We start from the raw sequence: 18,317 nt of genomic DNA, 5'->3' as shown, positions 1-18,317 counted from the left end.
CCTTCTCCATTTGTGTGCTAAGGACACGCTGCACAATGAGGCTCTCATAGTGATCCGCAAATGCAGCCCCAATGTGCTCTTCCGGTGGCTCATTATCTGCATGGTCAGCCGCAAGCAAAGCAAGTGTATCATCATCGAAATCACTAGCAGAGGAGTACTTACCATCTTTTTTGACTACCAAAACTCGCTTGCTAGGGCAGTCACGCTGCACATGCCCAAAGCCCTTGCAACGGTGGCACTGAACATCTCTCGTTCGGCCTGTGGATGCCATTGAAGAAGCACTCGGTGCTGGCTGAGCAGCCTTTGTCACTGACTTGTCACTAGATAGAGGAGGTGCTGCTCGACTGGTTGTGGGTGTGGAAGATGGAGAAGCAGTACGGCCGGCCGGAGGAGTGGTGCGTGTCTGCCATGATGAAGTTTTACCTGCAGAAAAATTAGCCTTGGCACTAGCACGTCGTCCCTGCACTTCCCTTTCAGCCTTACAAGCAAGATGAAACAATCGGGTCATATTAGTGTAATCTTTATAGTCTACGATGTCATAAATCTCGCGGTTTAACCCACCCAAAAATCTAGCCATGGCAGCGTCCTCAGTTTCCTCTAAAGTACAATGAAGCAAGCCCATTTGTAACTCCTGATAATATTCCTCTACACTTTTTGCACCCTGTCTCAATTGTTGCAACCTATTCAGCAAGTCACGTGCATAGTAAGAAGGAACAAATCTAGCCCGCATGACCCGTTTCAAAGCATCCCAAGTTTGTGACATGTTATTAGGATTTTTCTTGCCATGTTCTATCCACCAAACCGAAGCAAAATCGGTGAATTCACTAGTAGCAGCTCTAACTCTAGTGTTCTCAGGAAACTCATGGCATGCAAATTTTTGGTCAACAGCAATCTCCCAAGAGAGGTACGCATCAGGATCATATTTTCCGTCAAAAGGAGGAATCTTAAATTTAATTTTAGAAAAAGCATCATCATTGTTGCGTTCCTCGCGTCGGCGGCGACCACCCATACCTCGTTGATTGTTGTGTAGCCGTCGACGATCTCGAGCATCTCGATCATCTTGTTCAGTGTCAGCAATATATTCATCCTCTAAATTATCCTCGACGTACTCTCCGTCAATGTCATCGTCATTACCCCCACCATTGCCTCCAGCATTGAGAGCATCAAAATGCCTCACAAGAGCAGCAAGGCTAGTGTCAATGCGGGCGACCGTTGTCTCCAGCCCTGTAAGCTTAGTGTTGGTGGAGATCTGGGTGGACTCCAATTGTCCAATCTTCTCATTTGTCACCTGCAAATCTGTATCAAGTCCTTCTGTGTGCTGCTTCACTTGCCTTGTAAAGTATTGGATGATGCCTTTGGTGCGTGGGGAATGAGATGCACCCTCCTCATCTTTACCCTCTGGACCTGCTATGGTTTAGAAATGAAGGACAACAAAACAATGGAGGATGTAATGTAAGCCCTACACAACTATTGGGATGTAGCTTTTGCAAGACGCTCACTCTCACTTCACTCGCAGCTTGTCTCACAAGCTCTTACCAGTTCTTACCTTGCCCACAGGAGGGGGACAGCAACCAACAAGTTAGCAACCATGGAACGAGGTGTATCGGTGCTGTAGCAACAAGACCTGTCAAGCTGTAGTTAGGTTTGTGGTGGAGCTGTTGGTGGGCTGAAAGCAATGCTTAAGAGAAAACTAGAAACCACGTTAGCCAAAGCAAATTGAATAATCGCTCAAGGGTATAGTGTACAGCGCTGGTCCTAGGCTAGTCGAAGTAGAGACGCGAGCCTAACCACAAAGGACGCCACAAAACACAAACCCAAATAGCAACGAAAACAAGAAACGGTGGTGGAAGGTGGTGACAAAGGGGGAATGGTGGGGTGTGCTCGCTGGATCCTCTTTTTTTTTTTTTGCTTGCTCTCTAGTGCTGAGGAGAGAGACACAACTTTATTATTATTATTTTTATTTTATTTTTTTGATATTTTTTTCACAACCAAGATCACACTAGAACCAACCACAGAAAATCTTATCTCAAACGGACAAAGTATGAAGCTTGTAGAATTTTTCCAAAGTTCTATGCGAATAGGTCCCGAAGCTTCTCGCCACAAAAACAGAATTTTGCAAGAGGAATTTGGCGATTTTAAATTTGATGAACCCGGCAAAGCGGGGGAGAATCGGATGTAACTTTTTTTGTAGATGTCCGTGGATATATTATAAGCCTAATTTCGAGTCCGTATGAAAAAAGATATGACTGTTTTAAGGAAGGTCACTCGAATCAGGGTTCTATTTCCTTTCTAGTGGCGGCAGGATACAAGGCAACTCACAAAAGCTATCGGCAATAGATCAAACACAAATAGAAAGTGATTTGGTGGGTGACTGCGACGGCGGTGACGGTGGTGATGACGGCAAAATTGATGAAGGTGGCGATGTGCGGTGGTGGCAAGAACTCGAAACTCTAATCGCCTAACACTAAGACCAGCAAATTAACACAACCGATGCAATCGAAAACTCAACAAGCCTTAACTAAGCAGTACTAGTAAAAAAGGCACAATGGTCTATAGGATCACGGGAAAACTAATCTACTATTTTTTTTTCTGTTGGCCTTTTCTGGACTATAGGAAAAAAAATTAATGACGAAGGGAAGGGTAAATTCTCTCACCGATGAACCACGCTCTGATACCACCTGATGCGAACCCGCTAGGGTTTGTGGCCCGATCTTTCGATGAGAGGTAAGGGATAACTCGATTGGATGAAGACGACGTTCACGGCCCGATTACAACTGTCCAAAGACCCTGCGCCTTAGCAACCGATACACCGTCTCCAATGGTCGCCGCGAACTTGTGGTGCGCGTCAACCCGGCCACGAGGGCACTCGTCCTGCAAGCAATCGAAGAACAAGCAAGAACAAGTAGAACAAGCACTGAAATTGCTAGATAAAGATAAAAGTTTCACTATCAAACACAATATGGTGGGGTTCCGATTACAGGCAGACGGGCGGTTTAGCCAACACACGCGCTGCGAGCCGGTAGCAAGTAGCTATCTCTATCATCAAAACCCAAATGTTCTTGGCGGCGACTAGAAGTATAAGAAGAGGGGAAGAACGACCATAGGGTCGTGCTCCAACCCTAGGACGCGCCCCTAATGGGCCCAACTTGGATACACAGCCCATTGGGCCAAAAGAGGTGACGCAGCACCATGGACAGAAAATAGTCGGGAGTAAAATGACAATTGCGGCCGCTCCAGAACAGATATGGACATGTAGCTGGATCCATTTTAAAGTAGACTTGATAAGCTTTCCATGAAGTACTTGCACGCCCAAATCGGAGTTCGCATGAAGTCGTGGCGGCCGTCAGAAGTTGGCGCTGCCCTGCAGTCCAAATCCACCCCGCACGAATCCTCTTCCCTTTGGATCCTCTCCATCGTTCCTGAGTAAGTCACGAGTGCATGCATCTCCGGGGTATAAAGAAGAGGAATATGAACTCAAGAAAGAACTCACCTGATAATTTAGTTGATGTGCACGAGCGCGGGTAATAGGACCATCATGCTGTACATGGGGAGACATGGATGTATCGATGGTGTTGGTGTCCTCATCACGATGCGTCTCCTCGACGCCTCCGCCGCCGCCGACGCCGCGTCTCCCCGTCGCCTCCGCCGCCGCTGATGACGCGTCTCCTCGACACCGCCGACGCCAACACCATGTCTCCCCGTCGTCTCCGCCGCCGACGATGCGTCTCCCCGTCGTCTCCGCCGCCGACGACGCGTCTCCTCAATGCCTCCGCCGCCGTCGACGCCGCGTCTCCCCGTGGCCTCCGCCGCCGCCGCCGACGCCGCGTCTCCCCGTCGCCTCCGCAGCTGCCGCCGACGCGTCTCCTCGACGCCTTCGACGCCGCGTCTCACTGTCGCCTCCGCCGACGACGACGCATCTCTTCTTCGCCTCCTCCGCCGCTGCCGACGCCTCGTCTCTTCGCCTTCTCCTCCACCGCCGCCGCCGACACCTCGTCTCCCCATCGCCTCCACCGACGACAACGCGTCTCCTCATCACCTCCACCGACAATGACGCTGCATCTCCCTGTTGCCTCCGCCGCCATCCGCCGGCGCCGCCGCCGCTCTCGCCATCGAGGGATGGGTGGAGTTCATGACGAGAGCGAGGGGATGAGACCGGCGGTGGTGGTTGTTTTTTTTTTCACGCGGTTGTGTGGTGGGCGAGAGGAGAGAGACGGGCATGGATAAGGTGCGTTGAATTTTTCTCGAGCGCAGGAGTTGGTTTTTCGTGGGACAAATGCTCAACCCCAGAAATCGGTTCTTTCTGCGACAGAGGGAGTAGTTGATAGTATGTCTATTTTGTACTGCAAATGTTGCTAAGTATTTTCATAAACTTAATTAAACTTAAAAAAATAGAAAAAAATTAAACACGTATTATAATATGAAATGAAATAAAATCTCTGTTCCAAGGAGGCCCAAAAATACGACGCTAACTTCACTTATTTCCTATAGTGCACTTAGGGGAATTTTTTTTATTTATAATTTTTTTTATTAAAAGTTTTACAAAAATAATTTTCCATTTTGAAAATTGACGGAAGTAGTCGCCTACCGCCCTCTGGGAGGGCGATTTTTAAAAATCGCCCTCTCAGAGGGCGGCGAAAATGACGTGGCAGACGGCCGTTCGCTCTCGGGCGACGGCCGTCAACGAAATTTGCAGGCGGCCCCCTTGCCGCCCTCCGCTAGGGCGATTTTATACTGTGCGGGGGGCCGCCTGCAAATGGGCGGCGAGGGGGGCATGGAATTTTGCAGGCGGCCCCCTTGCCGCCCTCCGCTTGGGCGATTTTGTACTGTGGGGGGGGGGGCCGCCTGCAAATGGGCAGCGAGGGGGCATGGAATTTTGCAGGCGGCCCCCTTGCCGCCCTCCGCGAGGGCGATTTTTGCCCCACCCCCTATAAAGCCCAGTCCCTCCTCTGTAAAATTTCATTATATTCACTAAAAATCCAAAAAAAAAGAAAGAGAGAGAGGGGAGGGCAGCAGAAGGGGAGCGGCGAAGCCCTGCTGGTTCGCTCAATTCATCACAGGTATGCTCCCATACATCTTTTGCATTTGTACTAATATGTTATGTTTGAGTATATATGTTGCGTTTTAGTTTTAGTTCCATATATTTTAGCACATCTGTAGCACACAGCACATATGTGTAGATCCAGAGCATAGAATATAATAGTATGAATTGAGACATAGACAGTAGTGTTAATTATAAGATGTAGTTTAGTTTGATCTGGAGAATGTAACGTAATTTTAGAAATTTAGAGAACAATATTGTAGAGAATGTAACTTAGGGCGTAGTACAGAAATGCGAGGTTAACGCAGTTATTGTTTTCATCAGGCACAATGTCAAGTAAGGTCACATTTCAGATAGTTCACGGTGAAGGAAATATTAGATTTGGTCCAGATGGTGTTGATCTGTCAGATTTTGTAATGACATCTAAGGGCATCGATAGGCCTGCGGAGAGAACATTTCAGTCAATTTATAGTTGGTTGTTGAGAGGATTTAGAATAGACCAAGAAGTCTACACAATGTCAGTGTCAGTTGTAGTGAGTCGTGCAACAGAAGGTTATTTTTGGGAACTAATGCCGATGGACAGCACTGATGCTTGGAGACGGTATGTGGAAATGGCTTTTGAACGGTCATGGCCCCTCGTTATATTTGTGTCGGTACAACAGAAAGATATAAATGTTTCAATGCAAACCGAAGATGTAGAGGGTTCTATCAATGCAGGGGATGTTGTTGGACCATCGATGCAAAATGAGGAAAATCAACCAAGGGAGGAGCAGGCTATGGGCATGGCGGATGAGGGGGAGAGAGTCGGTATAATTGTTGATGAAATGGAGAGGGAAGATTCGGATAATGAGGAAGTGGATGACGACGCATCATCCGATGAGGAAGGTGATGTAATGGCCACTGATTGGGCAAATGAGGACTTCTCTGGACTTGTTATATCAGAGGGTGATCATGTACCCTGGGAGTATAAGGAGAACGAGGTAATTGAGGGTGCAAGGTATGCTCATAAGGATGAGATGAAGGAGGCGGTGAAGCATTGGGCAGTTTCCTTGCAGAGAGAGTTTAGGGTGGTCAAGTCAACAAATTATGTGTATGAAGTGAGGTGCATGAAGGAAGATTGTCCGTGGCGTGTCCATGCATATAAGGGTAAATGGAATGATTATTGGAAAGTTAGCATTGTGACCGAGCACAAGTGCTACTTACAAGGGGTGGAGAAGTATCACCGAAACATCACTTCAGCTTTTGTGGCAAGTGAGATGTACAGCAGTGTTGTTGGTAACATTGGCTTTGAACCAAAATCAATTATTAGGCACATCGAGAACAAATTCAAGTACACCATAAGCTATGCAAAGGCCTGGAGAGCCAAACAAAAGATCATTGAGATGAGGTATGGCACATTTGAAGCTTCTTATGATAATTTGCCTCGTTTGTTAGCCACCATTGCCCAGAGGAATAATAATACGTACTATGACCTACATACATTTACATCGGTTGATGATCGAACAAAGAGTGTGCTGCAAAGAGCCTTTTTCTCATTGGGTGCTTGCATCAATGCTTTTGTGCATTGTCGACCTGTTCTATGCATAGATGGAACTTTTATGACAGGTAAATACCGAGGTCAGATATTGACAGCAATTGGGTGTGATGGGAACAACCAGGTTCTACCTATGGCTTTTGCATTTGTAGAGAGTGAGAACACTGAAAGCTGGTACTGGTTCCTAGAGAGAGTGCACATTGCAGTGGTGCGTATGAGGCCCAACGTTTGCCTTATACATGATCGTCATGCGGGTATGTTGCGGGCTATTGACTACTTGCAGAACGGTTGGGATGAGAAGGGACTTCCAGCTAAGTGGCCTGATGTTCGGAGTCGGTGGTGCATGCGTCACATGGGTGCAAATTTCTACAAGCAATTCAAGAACAAGCATCTTATGGAGCTCTTTAAGAGGCTCTGTGCACAGAACCAAGAGAAGAAATTTAATGAGTTGTGGGACAAGTTGGATGAGTTGACAACGAAGCAAACAGATGAGCAATCTCGCAGACCACTAGTTGAAGGTGACGAGTCTCCCATACCTCTTGGTGCATTACATGATGACCCACCAACAATGAGAAGGAGGTCAGGGTCGTCCATCAGAAATTTCACTCAGTGGATTGAGAATGAGCCTAAGGAGAAGTGGTCTCTATTGTTCGACACCGATGGATCTCGGTATGGCATAATGACAACCAATTTGGCAGAGGTGTACAACTGGGTAATGCGAGGAGTTCGGGTACTTCCATTGGTTGCTATTGTTGAATTCATCATTCACGGCACGCAAGCGTACTTTAGGGATCGATACAAGAAAATTCGTCCGTCCATGGCCGATAACAACATAGTGTTTGGCAACGTAGTGACAAAGTACATGGAAGATAAAATCAAAAAGGCACGGAGACATCGAGTTGTTGCTCAAGGCACACAAGTGCATCGGTATGAAATAATGTGTGTTGATAGGAGCAGGCGTGGTATCTATCGCAAGCAAGCCGTGCAGGAATGTGTCTTGAAGGCGGATGGTGGATGTACCTGCAGTTGTATGAAGCCGAAGCTTCATCACCTTCCTTGCTCACACGTTCTTGCTGCTGCCGGTGATTGTGGCATATCTCCCAATGTGTACGTCTCAAATTATTTCAGGAAAGAAGCAATCTTTCATACATGGAGTGAGGAGATATATGGGTTCGGGATCTCAGGATCTTACACAACGCTGAGTGCCCAAGTTTTTTATATTCCAGATCCATCTAAGTTAAGGGTGACAAAGGGTCGACGCCAAACTAGACGCATCAGAAATGATATGGATGAGTCAGAAGCAGGTGGGAGGACTTTACGCTGCAGCAAGTGTGATCTGCGCGGCCATACTTACAAGAAATGCCCGAAGAATGCAGAAGTTCCAAGCGGCGCAGATGCTAGTCCATCTGGACAGGCAAGTGATGGTAGGCGACCACCTGGTGAAGGAACAACAAGCAGGCGCGCAAGACCAAGGCGTCGTCGCGCAGCAGGCGATTCCATGGTGTAACAATGCTTTCGATTTAGGAAATAAAATGCTGTTGTGATGTAATGAGTGTTCGGACTAAATACTTCTATCGTGTAATTTCAATTCAATGTTGTTGTAATGAGTACCTCCGACTATTGTTGTACTAGTAGTATTGCGAATTATTCGGTGTTGTATCATAATGTTATCGTGATGAGTGTTCGGACTAAACACTTTTGTTTGTTTGTACTCTTGTTTAATATGTGTTAGTAATTCGCTTATGAACATTTATTACTTATGTTGAACTAATTATTTATATGTTTCTGATCAACCTATTTGATGCAGGTATGGCGTACGACACACCGGCGCTGTTGAATCGTGGGATTGACAGGAACCACCGCTCGTTCCTGTCAGCAGTCGAGGGTGCACAGCTCGGCACCTTCCGTCCACGCACATCGCGCGAGTGGTTGCGTGTCGACCCCCGTCACGTTCCTTGGTACGCGTATGTTCACATTTCAACTCAACTTTGCTTTCTGTTGTACTTATGTTTGAAGTTTGCTCTATACAGGTTGCGTGCGGCAGGCCTTCTACCACTTTGTAGGCTTGTTGAGGCGGCGGCGGACGACCGTGACCCAGCGAAGCGGTGGGATGCAGACCGGTCACTCCTTGCCGCTCTTATAGACCGCTGGAGACCTGAGACGCACACGTTCCACCTTCCCTGTGGGGAGATGGCTCCGACACTGCAGGACGTGTCGTACCTGCTCGGGCTACCGCTGGCGGGAGCAGCAGTTGGTCCCGTGGACGGTGTTTTTGGGTGGAAGGAGGATATCACTGCGCGCTTCGAGCAGGTGATGCGCCTTCCACACCTAGGACCGACCACCACCCTTCCTCCGTACTCTACAGTCGGGCCTAGCAAGGCTTGGTTGCTCCAGTTCACTGTAAGTAAATAAGTTGTTATTATCATACGTGCTTATTTGCGACCGAATGAGTGTTTTGTACTAACATTTCATTCTTAATTGTAGGCGGACCTTCTGCACCCTGACGCTGATGATTACTCGGTCCGACGCTCCCTTGAGGCGTACCTGTTGTGGTTGTTCGGGTGGGTGATGTTCACTAGCACCCACGGGCACGCTGTGGACTTCCGGCTGGTCCACTACGCACGGTCCATCGCGGATGCTCAGCCACAGGACGTGCCGCAGTGGAGCTGGGGTTCTGCCGTGCTAGCAGCCACGTACCGTGCCCTCTGTGAGGCGTGCACGAAGACTGACGCGGGAGCGATCATCGCTGGCTGCCCTATGTTGCTTCAGCTTTGGGCAGCCGAGAGGTTTGCCATAGGTCGACCAGTGGTGGACAGCGCACCCTACGGGGTTGGTCGCAGCGCGCAGTGGCCAGAGGACGGTCCCACGATGGGGACTTACTGGTGTCGACGTGGGGTTAGTGCAACTTCGCTGCGTTATAAGTTTATCAGTCGTCTTTTTTTTTCTTCACATAACATGTCTAATTCCGATCATGTTTATTGCAGCGTCGTTACGCTCACGTCCAGGTGAGACGTGGTTACCCGGACTTCGTGTTCGAGTTTGACCGTCTCCAGCCGAGCGACGTCATCTGGGAGCCGTACACAGAAGAGGCCGTCGCTGCGAGAGCACCGCTAGGACTTTCGTCCTTGTGCACACGCGACCAGGCTTACTGGCTCACCATCCTGCCGATGGTGTTCGACATTTTCGTTGAGCCTCACTGCCCGCAGCGTGTGATGAGACAGTTCGGACTTAGGCAGGTGTTTCCGGGCAACGTGCAGCCGACCGTCCTCCCTGCCGACCACTCGTGAGTTCGGATTGTTCATTTCTAAATTTTTATGATAATTACTTCATCGAGCCATATAATTTACCTCTCTTCACAGGTTGACTCGACGGGGACAGCTAGCAGGCGCACTTTGGGCTCCACGTGTACAGCAGTACGTTGACGACTGGGTGTTAGCTACAGAGGAGGTGATCAACGAGCTCTTCCCACACACGGAGGAGAACTACCGTGACTACCTTCGCTGGTACCTTCCTCGCACTCGTGCGCGTGTGACCTTCACTCCAGACGCCCCAGAGCCGCACGTTGCCGCTGTCACGGACGCGTATCCCACGCACCGTGACCGAGACTACTTCGTGGCGGTACGTCCAATTTGTATTACTTCTTACAATTATTTCATTTATCTTGCATAATATAGGACAACTACTGAATTTGTTATTTCCATCTTGCATAGGCTGATGCCGCACGGGATATCAGTGCCGATATCACCGCAGTCCAAGTGAGGTTGAACAGAGGTTTGCACTTGACTGACGTTGAGCAGAGGGTGACCTTCGACCGGATGCAGGAGAAGATGCGTGCGGTCATGCGCGTCTTCTCCTGTCGCAGCGCCGTGGACGTCGTACCTCCAGCTGGTCCGGTACAACCACGGCCTCGCGCGCCTACCGTCGGAGCAGGACCTCGACCTACGGCACCTATTTCGCACGGTACTGCTCAGCCCAGAGGTTTCTTAAGTTTTGTTTCTGTTTTTGTACGAAAACATCACCCCGTCGTAACTTGATGATCCATCCTCGCAGGACCTCGTTTGCCTTCGAGCGCCCCTAGCTTCGGATCAGTGCGACCTACAGCACCGGTTTCGCACGGTACAGTTCAGCCCAGATATTACTTCATTTTTGTTTCAGCTTTTGCACGATTATGTCACCATGTTTTAACTGCACGTTTCCTCATCGCAGGACCTCGTCTGCCTTCGAGCGCGTTCGTAAGCACGACCGGCGCTTCCACGAGCTCCGCAGGGGCGTTCGCCACCTCTTCGGGCGCGTTCGCCAGCTCTTCCTCTCACGGAGCGTCGATCCCTCGCCCACACGGTACTTTACTTTTTATTAATACTGTTAAATACCTGTACGAAACTGATGGTCCTTGTCCAGCAGGATTTGCAGCCGGGATCTTCGGTACTGGGGCCTCTTCGTCTCACGCCGGTAGGACTGGTCCTACTAGCCAGTTCTACGACGACGACTTGCACGGTGCAGACCACCACGACGTACTAGGCTCCTCTCAGCTTGGAGGAGCTCCAGAGGCGCACACTCAGGAGCAGCCAGAGGTCACACCTGTACAGGCAGGACGGGTTGGCCGTGCCGTACCCCCGGACCGACTCACGTACTCCCACGGGCACATTAGGGCGCAGGGTAGGAGGGACAGGGGTAAGAGGCCTCGTCAGTAGTGTTCTACCTCTTCAGTCCTTATGTGACCGTTTCTTTTGGCTTACAAACTTGTAAAGCAGTACTACTTTTGCTATTACTACTGCAGTACTACTTGTGTTTGTCTCGTCTACATAGTTCTTTTCATTCATATGGTGCTAGAACAACTTATGCTCACGACAACACACTTTCGGCGCTGCACGGTAGTGTCAGATCCAGTAGCACGCACAGTCCACAACAGCACACATGAAAAGCGGCAGCTCGAGTTATCACTATCAACTTTCGGCGCTGCCTGTTTACATAAAGTGAATCACGCCCACGCGTGATCGTCTTGTCACATCTAATGAATAATGTATCTCATTGAGTTCACATATATTGCAATGAAAACGACGCTATATAATTGACAATCTGAAGGCAACCTCTTAATATTTTCTTTCCCACTAGCACACAACACACGAAAATGGAAGCCTATTCATTGGTAATACGTAATCTAGATTTGAGATTATGTAGAACATTCTTCACTACAATTTTACATTTTGGCAGCAAACCAAATATGATCAAATGCAATTTTACCTTACCAAATATTTGGTCGTGAAGAAAAATTTGGCACTAACAATCCAAATATGCCCTAAAAATTAATAAAATATTTGTACGGTAACAAAATATTTGTACGGTAACAATCCAAATATGCCCTAAAAAATAATAAAATTGTATTTTACCAGTCTTGGAGATTTTAATCTTGTATAGTTTTCAATATAAAAAGATTTGATAACTATTGATATTTATACAAAAATATAGAGCACAGTATAAAATCGCCCTCGCGGTGGGCGGCAAGGGGGCCGCCTGCAAAATTCCATGCCCCCTCGCCGCCCATTTGCAGGCGGCCCCCCGCACAGTACAAAATCGCCCTCGCGGAGGGCGGCAAGGGGGCCGCCTGCAAAATTCCATGCCCCCCCTCGACGCCCATTTGCAGGCGGCCCCCCGCACAGTACAAAATCGCCCTCGCGGAGGGCGGCAAGGGGGCCGCCTGCAAATTTCGTTGACGGCCATCGCCCGAGAGCGAACGGCCGTCTGCCACGTCATTTTCGCCGCTCTCTGGGAGGGCGATTTGGTAGGCGACTACTTCCGTTAATTTTCAAAATGGAAAATTATTTTTGTAAAACTTTTAATAAAAAAAATTATAAATAAAAAAAATTCCACTTAGGGCTGGCACCATCTCTGGACGAGGCCAATATAAGGCCTCCAAGGGAACAGCCTTGGGCATGGTCAACCCTGACCCTTCAGTCATGTCAACCTCCTCGTCACCGACCCTTCTCCACTCGAAGCACTGCACAAGCGTGGCGAGCGCGAGGCCGACGACCTTCACGGCGAGGCCCTCCCCGGGGCACCGCCGCCGGCCCATCCCGAACGGGAGCATCCACTTCCCCTCGCTCCTCCCGCCTTCGAACCTCTCCGGCGAGAAACTCTCCGGATCCGGCCCCCAGAAGCGCGCGTCCCGGTGCATGGCGTGCACGTTCACCAGCAGCATGGTGCCCGCTGGGACGGCGTAGCGGCCGCCGCCGGCGACGGAGACGGAGCAGTCAGCGGAGGACTCGTGCGGTGCCAGCAGCGGGCCGACGGGGTAGAGGCGGAGGTTCTCCCTGATGATGCACTGGAGGTAGGGGAGGTTCGGCAGGTCGGCCTCCTCCACGACGCGGCCCGTGCCGACGAAGCGGTCGATCTCCGCCCTGGCCTTCGCCATTGCCGCCGGGTGGTTGAGCAGCAGCGCCATGCCCCACTCGATGGTGCTCGACGATGTGTCCGTTCCAGTCTGCAAGATGGACTGATGCAGCACAGGTCAATTGATTGCATCCGTGTGCAATTTACTCATTAAATTATGACTAGAACAGCATAATGTGCTTGTATGTGAATTGAATTACAGCCACCTCTAGAATCTAGCTGAATATACAATTTATAATTATGATTTCAATTGCGTTTCACAGCTTTTATGATGCTTGGTTTGTTCTGGAATGTAAACATCATGATATCAGTATGAGAATATGTCAACTTCAAATAGGAAGATTGTTATTGTTCGGAGCCAATTGTTGTACCAGTTTGACAGAAGTCCCACTGGCAGAATTAGTGCTTTGTTCTTAGCAACAATTTGAACATGAGACAACACGGTCAAAGAAATGGGTAAAATTTCGCCGAAACACCGTGGGATCTCCAAGTTGGGGAGGTTCCTAATGCTTCCTTCAGTTCGCAAAAAAAGAAAAGAAATGACAGAATAAAAGGAAATTATATCTTCCAAATGTAAAAATTCACGTACTTCTGCAGGGTATCCAAATTAACTCTTATTCAGTTCATCACCATAGTTTGATTTTGATGCAACGTCGCTCAAATATTCCAGAGCTCTTTCCTGCAAACCATCCCTAAGGTACTCAATTTTTTGGGTAATCTTTTAATGGATTCTTTTTCGTACATTGCAAAACTAAAAATTTCAAAATTAAAAGTGGCTCTGGTACACTTCAGCCAAACTTGCTTCGAAAAGGCGAAATATGTTAATATAATTTTGTGCAGCAGAAAAAAATATACTACAACACCACGCCCAAATTGCAATGTCCTTGGAGTGCTGCCCTGCATTTTTAAATCAAAAGGACGTTTGTCGACTACTCCGTCCGAAATAAGGCATGGTTTAGTTTCTAAAATTTTTTCCCAAAAACATCATATAAATCATTGGACACGTGTATGAAGCATTGAATACAAATTTAAAAAACTACTTGCACAGTTGGGGGCAAATCACGAGACGAATCTTTTTGAGCCTAATTAGTTCATAATTAGCCATGAGTGCTACAGTAACCCACATGTGCTAATGATGAATTAATTAGGCTCAAAAGATTCGTCTCGCGGTTTCCAGAAGTTATGAAATTAGTTTTTTCTGGTCAAACATCCGATATGACATTCAAAAATTTTCTTTTCGCGAACTAAACAAGCCGTAAGCTACTTACGAGGAAATGTGACCCCTTCTAGTACAGCGAATCTATACTAGTAGGGGTCACATCCCTTCTATGTTGACTCTTTTTAGGCCGAGAGAGTACCATATCTCGATCTCAAAGATACTAATCATTGATCACAAACACAAAGCTGGATTTGCTCCAATATATGATGCAGCTTAATTTGTGTGAGCAGCTAATTAATGGTCAAGGCCATCTGGAATATCACCATTTGCCCGGGGAAAAAAAACTGGTACCAATTGATACTGGAATTCTTCACCCACAAACTTTCATGTAAAGTTATCTGTATTGTAGCCAACAGTTTATTTCCTAGCATGTGCCTTCTTGTGTGTACTACCACCCTGTTCATGAGTAAAAGAAACAAAACAGAGTGAAGTACCCCTTCTCAGAGGCGTTTATTTCTCTAGTTTGGGGTAGTGCCTTTATATTTGCCTATGATGCCCCGTTTGTTTGGAGTAATTTATAGTTTTTTATGAGCAGGGTTATCATGTATGATTTATATATCCTTGCAATTAGTACGCCATTAGCAGTGTAATTATTTATTTTCAGACAGATTTCTCAGTTCCATCAGTGGCATTCGATTCACAGCCGTTGTGACCAAAAGAAATTAATCCAATTAATATCTAAAATTGAGAGATCTGTACACTCTACTCACCAGGCAGAGCGCTGTGATGACCTTATCGCTGTACGCCTCCGGCTCCGACGCCTGCATCTTAAGCAGGTCGCCGACCATCGTCCTCGCCTCCGTCGCGGCGGCTGCGGTGGCGGTGGCGCGGTGCTCGTCGATGAGCCTCTGAGCCCACGTGTTGCGCTCCCTGGACAGCTTCACTGCCCGCCGCTTGGCGCCGCCGATGTCCACGAGACCAAGCAACAGCACGAAGTCCTGCAGGTTTGACGCACCGTGCATCGCGAAGTACTCCCGCACCATCTCCCTGAACCTCGCCGCCTCCTCGGTCTCCGCCTCCGCGTCGCCCTCGCCGCCGTAGTACTGCTTCCCGGCGACCATCCGCGCCACGACGTTCAGCACGAGCTCGAACGCCCGCGCCTTCACGTCGGCGCGCGCTGGCTCGGAAGGCCCGGCCGCGGGGGCAGCCAGGTAAAGCCACCGCGCCATGTGCGGGACCTCGCCACCGCGGACGTCGGCGGAGCGCAGGAGGCGGTGCGCCGAGAATACCTCGACGGTGGCAATGCGGCGGAGGTTGCGCCAGTTGGGCCCGTAGCTGGAAGACCCCAGCGTGGTGTAGCCGTTGGAGAGGTGGCACGAAGAGGGGAGCCGGGGGCGGTTGGCGAAGGTGACGTCGTGGTCAGTCAGGCACTCCTCGGCGACCGCGGGGTCGGTGACGTGGAGCACGGCGCGGGAGCCGAAGTGGAGGAGGAGCACCGGGCCGTGCGTCGCCGCGAGGCCGGACAGAGCGCGGTGGAGCGGCTTCTTGAAGAGGTGGAGGTGGCCGCGATGACGGGGAGGGACGGCGGGCTCGGCGGGAGGCGGAGGCGGCGCTGCTGCTTCTTGCTCCTGAGGATCCGGAGGAGGGTGAGGAGGAAAAGAGCCGATGCCATCGAGAGGAATAGCAAGGAGGAGAGCGTTGTGTTCGCCATTGATGAGTCTTCCGAGCTTGTGGAAAGGAGGAGATGTAAAATCGGATCAGGTCGCTGTTCGCGACAAGCCCACAAGGCCACAATATGGGCAGCTGCTGTTTGACTAACACAGCAACAGTCTGACAGACGGAGACGGATGTACAACATGAATAGCAATTTAAAATTTTAGCGTATCGGTTTGGTGTGATAACTGGTGCGATCTCATCACATGGCTGTTTTTAATATACAAAATCGTGTGCTTCTCCTGTCTCCGTTCCTTTTCCTAATTTTCTCAGCCAATTTGCGCTTGGTCGGAAAGTGAATTCGTGACAGGATCACTGCTCCCATTCTACTTACTCCTTACTTACTAACTAGTAGTAATTTGCTCGTACTAATGCTACGTAATATTTATTATTACAAACCAGATAATTAAAAAAAATTTAATCAAATACTACCATGCGTGCCAGTAGTATATTTTATAAAACAGCAAGAAAATATTTACAGCAAAAATTACAAGAGGCTAAAGCCTTAAAAAAGAATTAAATGTTTTGTAACCAATTAAAAATTATTTATCTAAAAGTTTCATTCATCCTATACATATGGACATATGTAGAGAATTTCATTCCTGAAAGCACACCACCAATTATTGAAAGAAGGATAAATGTTCTGGAAGATCTTCCTATTACGTTGCTTACAAATGTGCCATTAGGCTATAAAGCAGATTTCTAAGAAACCCTTCATCTTAAATCTCAGTCTTGCCGAGACCAGCATCTGAAAGAATTCCAAAAAAAATATTCCGTGATATTCCAAGCTTATGACAGCATCTCCTACCAAGGGGCACTGAAAAAACAGATGAAAAAATATTTCCCTGTGTTGCAAAGAACAGAGCACACAAGTAAGATCAGCATTCAAATGAGCACAATTTTTTTTCTGTCTGGCATGTCCTTGTGTTTAGTCTATCACTGAAAAGCAACCAAATAAAGACTTTGATTTTCAGCACACATCTTATTTTCCAGATCCAACGAAAAGGCCTTGTGGGCTGCATAGATACAAAATTCAGCTTATAAAAGCTCTTTGAGGTGTAAGTATTCATGAAATGAACATTTTTTCAACCATCGCAATATACATAGCTAGCACAATATATAAAGTTATTATATTGTTAAGTATATACGAGAAACGTCCTTGGTCTTCCGACTAGCTTTATAAGATGGTGGACTAAACGACCTGAGTTTAAAATCTCACCCCTTCTAATTATTTAATATTAGGACATTCCCTAATATTCGTGTTAAGTAATACAAATACTTCTAGCTAATCCCAGATTTTTTTTCCTCCAGAAATGACCACCATAATTTCACAGGACCACCTATTGACCTGTTGCCTGCAATTTTTGTTGAGTAAATTTCTCAAAACTACACGTTTTATGGTCCAAGTTGTAGAAAACCACACACACTTTGATTACTTGGCACTTAATTACATATATTTTGGTAGTATAGTTTCACAAAACCACACTATCAATAAATGGATTTACCCGCGAGATTATGTGGCTCTTTCACATAGGACAAGGACATGACATCCTATTACCAGCCATCTCACGAAATTAATAGGATATACCACGTCATCATCCTAGATGGAGCAACCACGTCATCTCACGGGTGAATCCATTCTTCGATAGTGTGGTTCTGTGAAACTAAACTACCAAAATATATGTACTTAAGTGTCAAGTGTCAAAATGTGTGTGGTTTTCTGCAACTTAAACCATAAAACATGTAGTTTTGTGAAATTTACTCATTTTTGTTTCTTTCAGCCGAATGTTATGATCATTGGATTTGTATCCAACGGCAACAACGCACACTACAGCACGACACCGTGAAGCACAAAAAGAAGTTAACGGGCCCGCAATGACCAGAAAGGGAGCAATTCTTGGGTCAGCTTAATGGGCTTGTAATGGATTTGTGAATCTGTTCAGCGTTTTCTCCGAGGAATAAGCTCACCGGAAGTCCCTCAACTTAACAGCGAGAATTTTTTAGTCACTTAACCAAAAAAACAGAAATGTGTACACCTAAACTCACACAAACCGTGCACTCAAAGTCCCATGGTAGTATATATGGGTGGTTTCGCTGACATGGCATCCTAGTCAGAAAAAAAATTAAAAAAAATACGTTGGGCCTACATGTCAGCTGCACATTTTTTTCTCTCTTTTCTTCTCTCTTCTCTTCTTCAGTGAGGGAAGGCCGGTGGTGGTCAAAGCGGCGATGGGAGAGCACAGATGCGGGCAGCGAGCGGAGAGCTGACGGGCCTAGGAGGCTACTGGCAAGTGAGCATGGCAGCGGAGCAGCGGCGGGCTGCGGGCGGAGCGGATTGCAGGCGAGCGTGGCAGCGGGCAGAGCAACGGGGGGCGAGTGCGGCGGCGGCGGACCACATCTCCAAGGCCGGCGCCGGAAACGGAGCCACAGCAATATGGCAGAGGCAGCTGAGGCGCCGATGCGGCCCAGCGTCGGGGCCAGCAACA

The 18,317-nt window shown here is 48.1% G+C and overlaps 3 protein-coding genes and 1 pseudogene across 3 annotated transcripts; 3 read left to right on the top strand and 1 right to left on the bottom strand.

The window, feature by feature from the left end:
• The first annotated feature begins 3,566 nt into the window (after positions 1-3,566).
• Positions 3,567-4,133, top strand: LOC136356165 (uncharacterized). Its single transcript, XM_066309746.1, has one exon. The coding sequence runs from the start codon at positions 3,567-3,569 to the stop codon at positions 4,131-4,133; it is 567 nt and encodes a 188-aa protein (XP_066165843.1).
• A 4,547-nt stretch (positions 4,134-8,680) lies between these two features.
• Positions 8,681-9,876, top strand: LOC136356374 (serine/threonine-protein phosphatase 7 long form homolog). The gene is made up of 3 exons (XM_066310148.1): positions 8,681-8,972; positions 9,057-9,467; positions 9,557-9,876. Exons 1-3 carry the CDS (start codon positions 8,763-8,765, stop codon positions 9,857-9,859), a joined length of 924 nt encoding a protein of 307 aa, XP_066166245.1. The 5' UTR covers positions 8,681-8,762; the 3' UTR covers positions 9,860-9,876.
• A 101-nt stretch (positions 9,877-9,977) lies between these two features.
• Positions 9,978-11,367, top strand: LOC136355923 (uncharacterized). The gene is made up of 5 exons (XM_066309220.1): positions 9,978-10,190; positions 10,283-10,532; positions 10,623-10,688; positions 10,779-10,910; positions 10,974-11,367. The coding sequence occupies exons 2-5, from the start codon at positions 10,388-10,390 to the stop codon at positions 11,261-11,263; spliced, it is 633 nt and encodes a 210-aa protein (XP_066165317.1). The 5' UTR covers positions 9,978-10,190; positions 10,283-10,387; the 3' UTR covers positions 11,264-11,367.
• Positions 11,368-11,640: 273 nt separating this feature from the next.
• On the bottom strand, positions 11,641-15,904 carry LOC9270102 (cytochrome P450 81Q32-like; annotated as a pseudogene).
• Positions 15,905-18,317: the final 2,413 nt, after the last annotated feature.

The sequence above is a fragment of the Oryza sativa genome, chromosome 4 (genome assembly GCF_034140825.1).
Source record: "Oryza sativa Japonica Group chromosome 4, ASM3414082v1".
Classification (NCBI taxonomy): Eukaryota; Viridiplantae; Streptophyta; class Magnoliopsida; order Poales; family Poaceae; genus Oryza; species Oryza sativa.
The sequence above is the reverse complement of the archived record's forward strand: the minus strand, read 5'-3'. Positions and strand labels throughout refer to the sequence as shown.

What these genes read in the sequence shown, in the direction of transcription:
- LOC136356165 (XM_066309746.1), top strand. Translation starts at nt 3,567, where the DNA reads ATGGTGTTGGTGTCCTCATCACGATGCGTCTCCTCGACGCCTCCGCCG.
- LOC136356374 (XM_066310148.1), top strand. Translation starts at nt 8,763, where the DNA reads ATGGCTCCGACACTGCAGGACGTGTCGTACCTGCTCGGGCTACCGCTG. An exon ending in CTTGGTTGCTCCAGTTCACT is followed by an intron (nt 8,973 to 9,056) that starts GTAAGTAAATAA and finishes TCTTAATTGTAG; the next exon opens with GCGGACCTTCTGCACCCTGA. An exon ending in CTTACTGGTGTCGACGTGGG is followed by an intron (nt 9,468 to 9,556) that starts GTTAGTGCAACT and finishes TGTTTATTGCAG; the next exon opens with CGTCGTTACGCTCACGTCCA.
- LOC136355923 (XM_066309220.1), top strand. Translation starts at nt 10,388, where the DNA reads ATGCAGGAGAAGATGCGTGCGGTCATGCGCGTCTTCTCCTGTCGCAGC. An exon ending in TACGGCACCTATTTCGCACG is followed by an intron (nt 10,533 to 10,622) that starts GTACTGCTCAGC and finishes CCATCCTCGCAG; the next exon opens with GACCTCGTTTGCCTTCGAGC. An exon ending in GTCGATCCCTCGCCCACACG is followed by an intron (nt 10,911 to 10,973) that starts GTACTTTACTTT and finishes CTTGTCCAGCAG; the next exon opens with GATTTGCAGCCGGGATCTTC.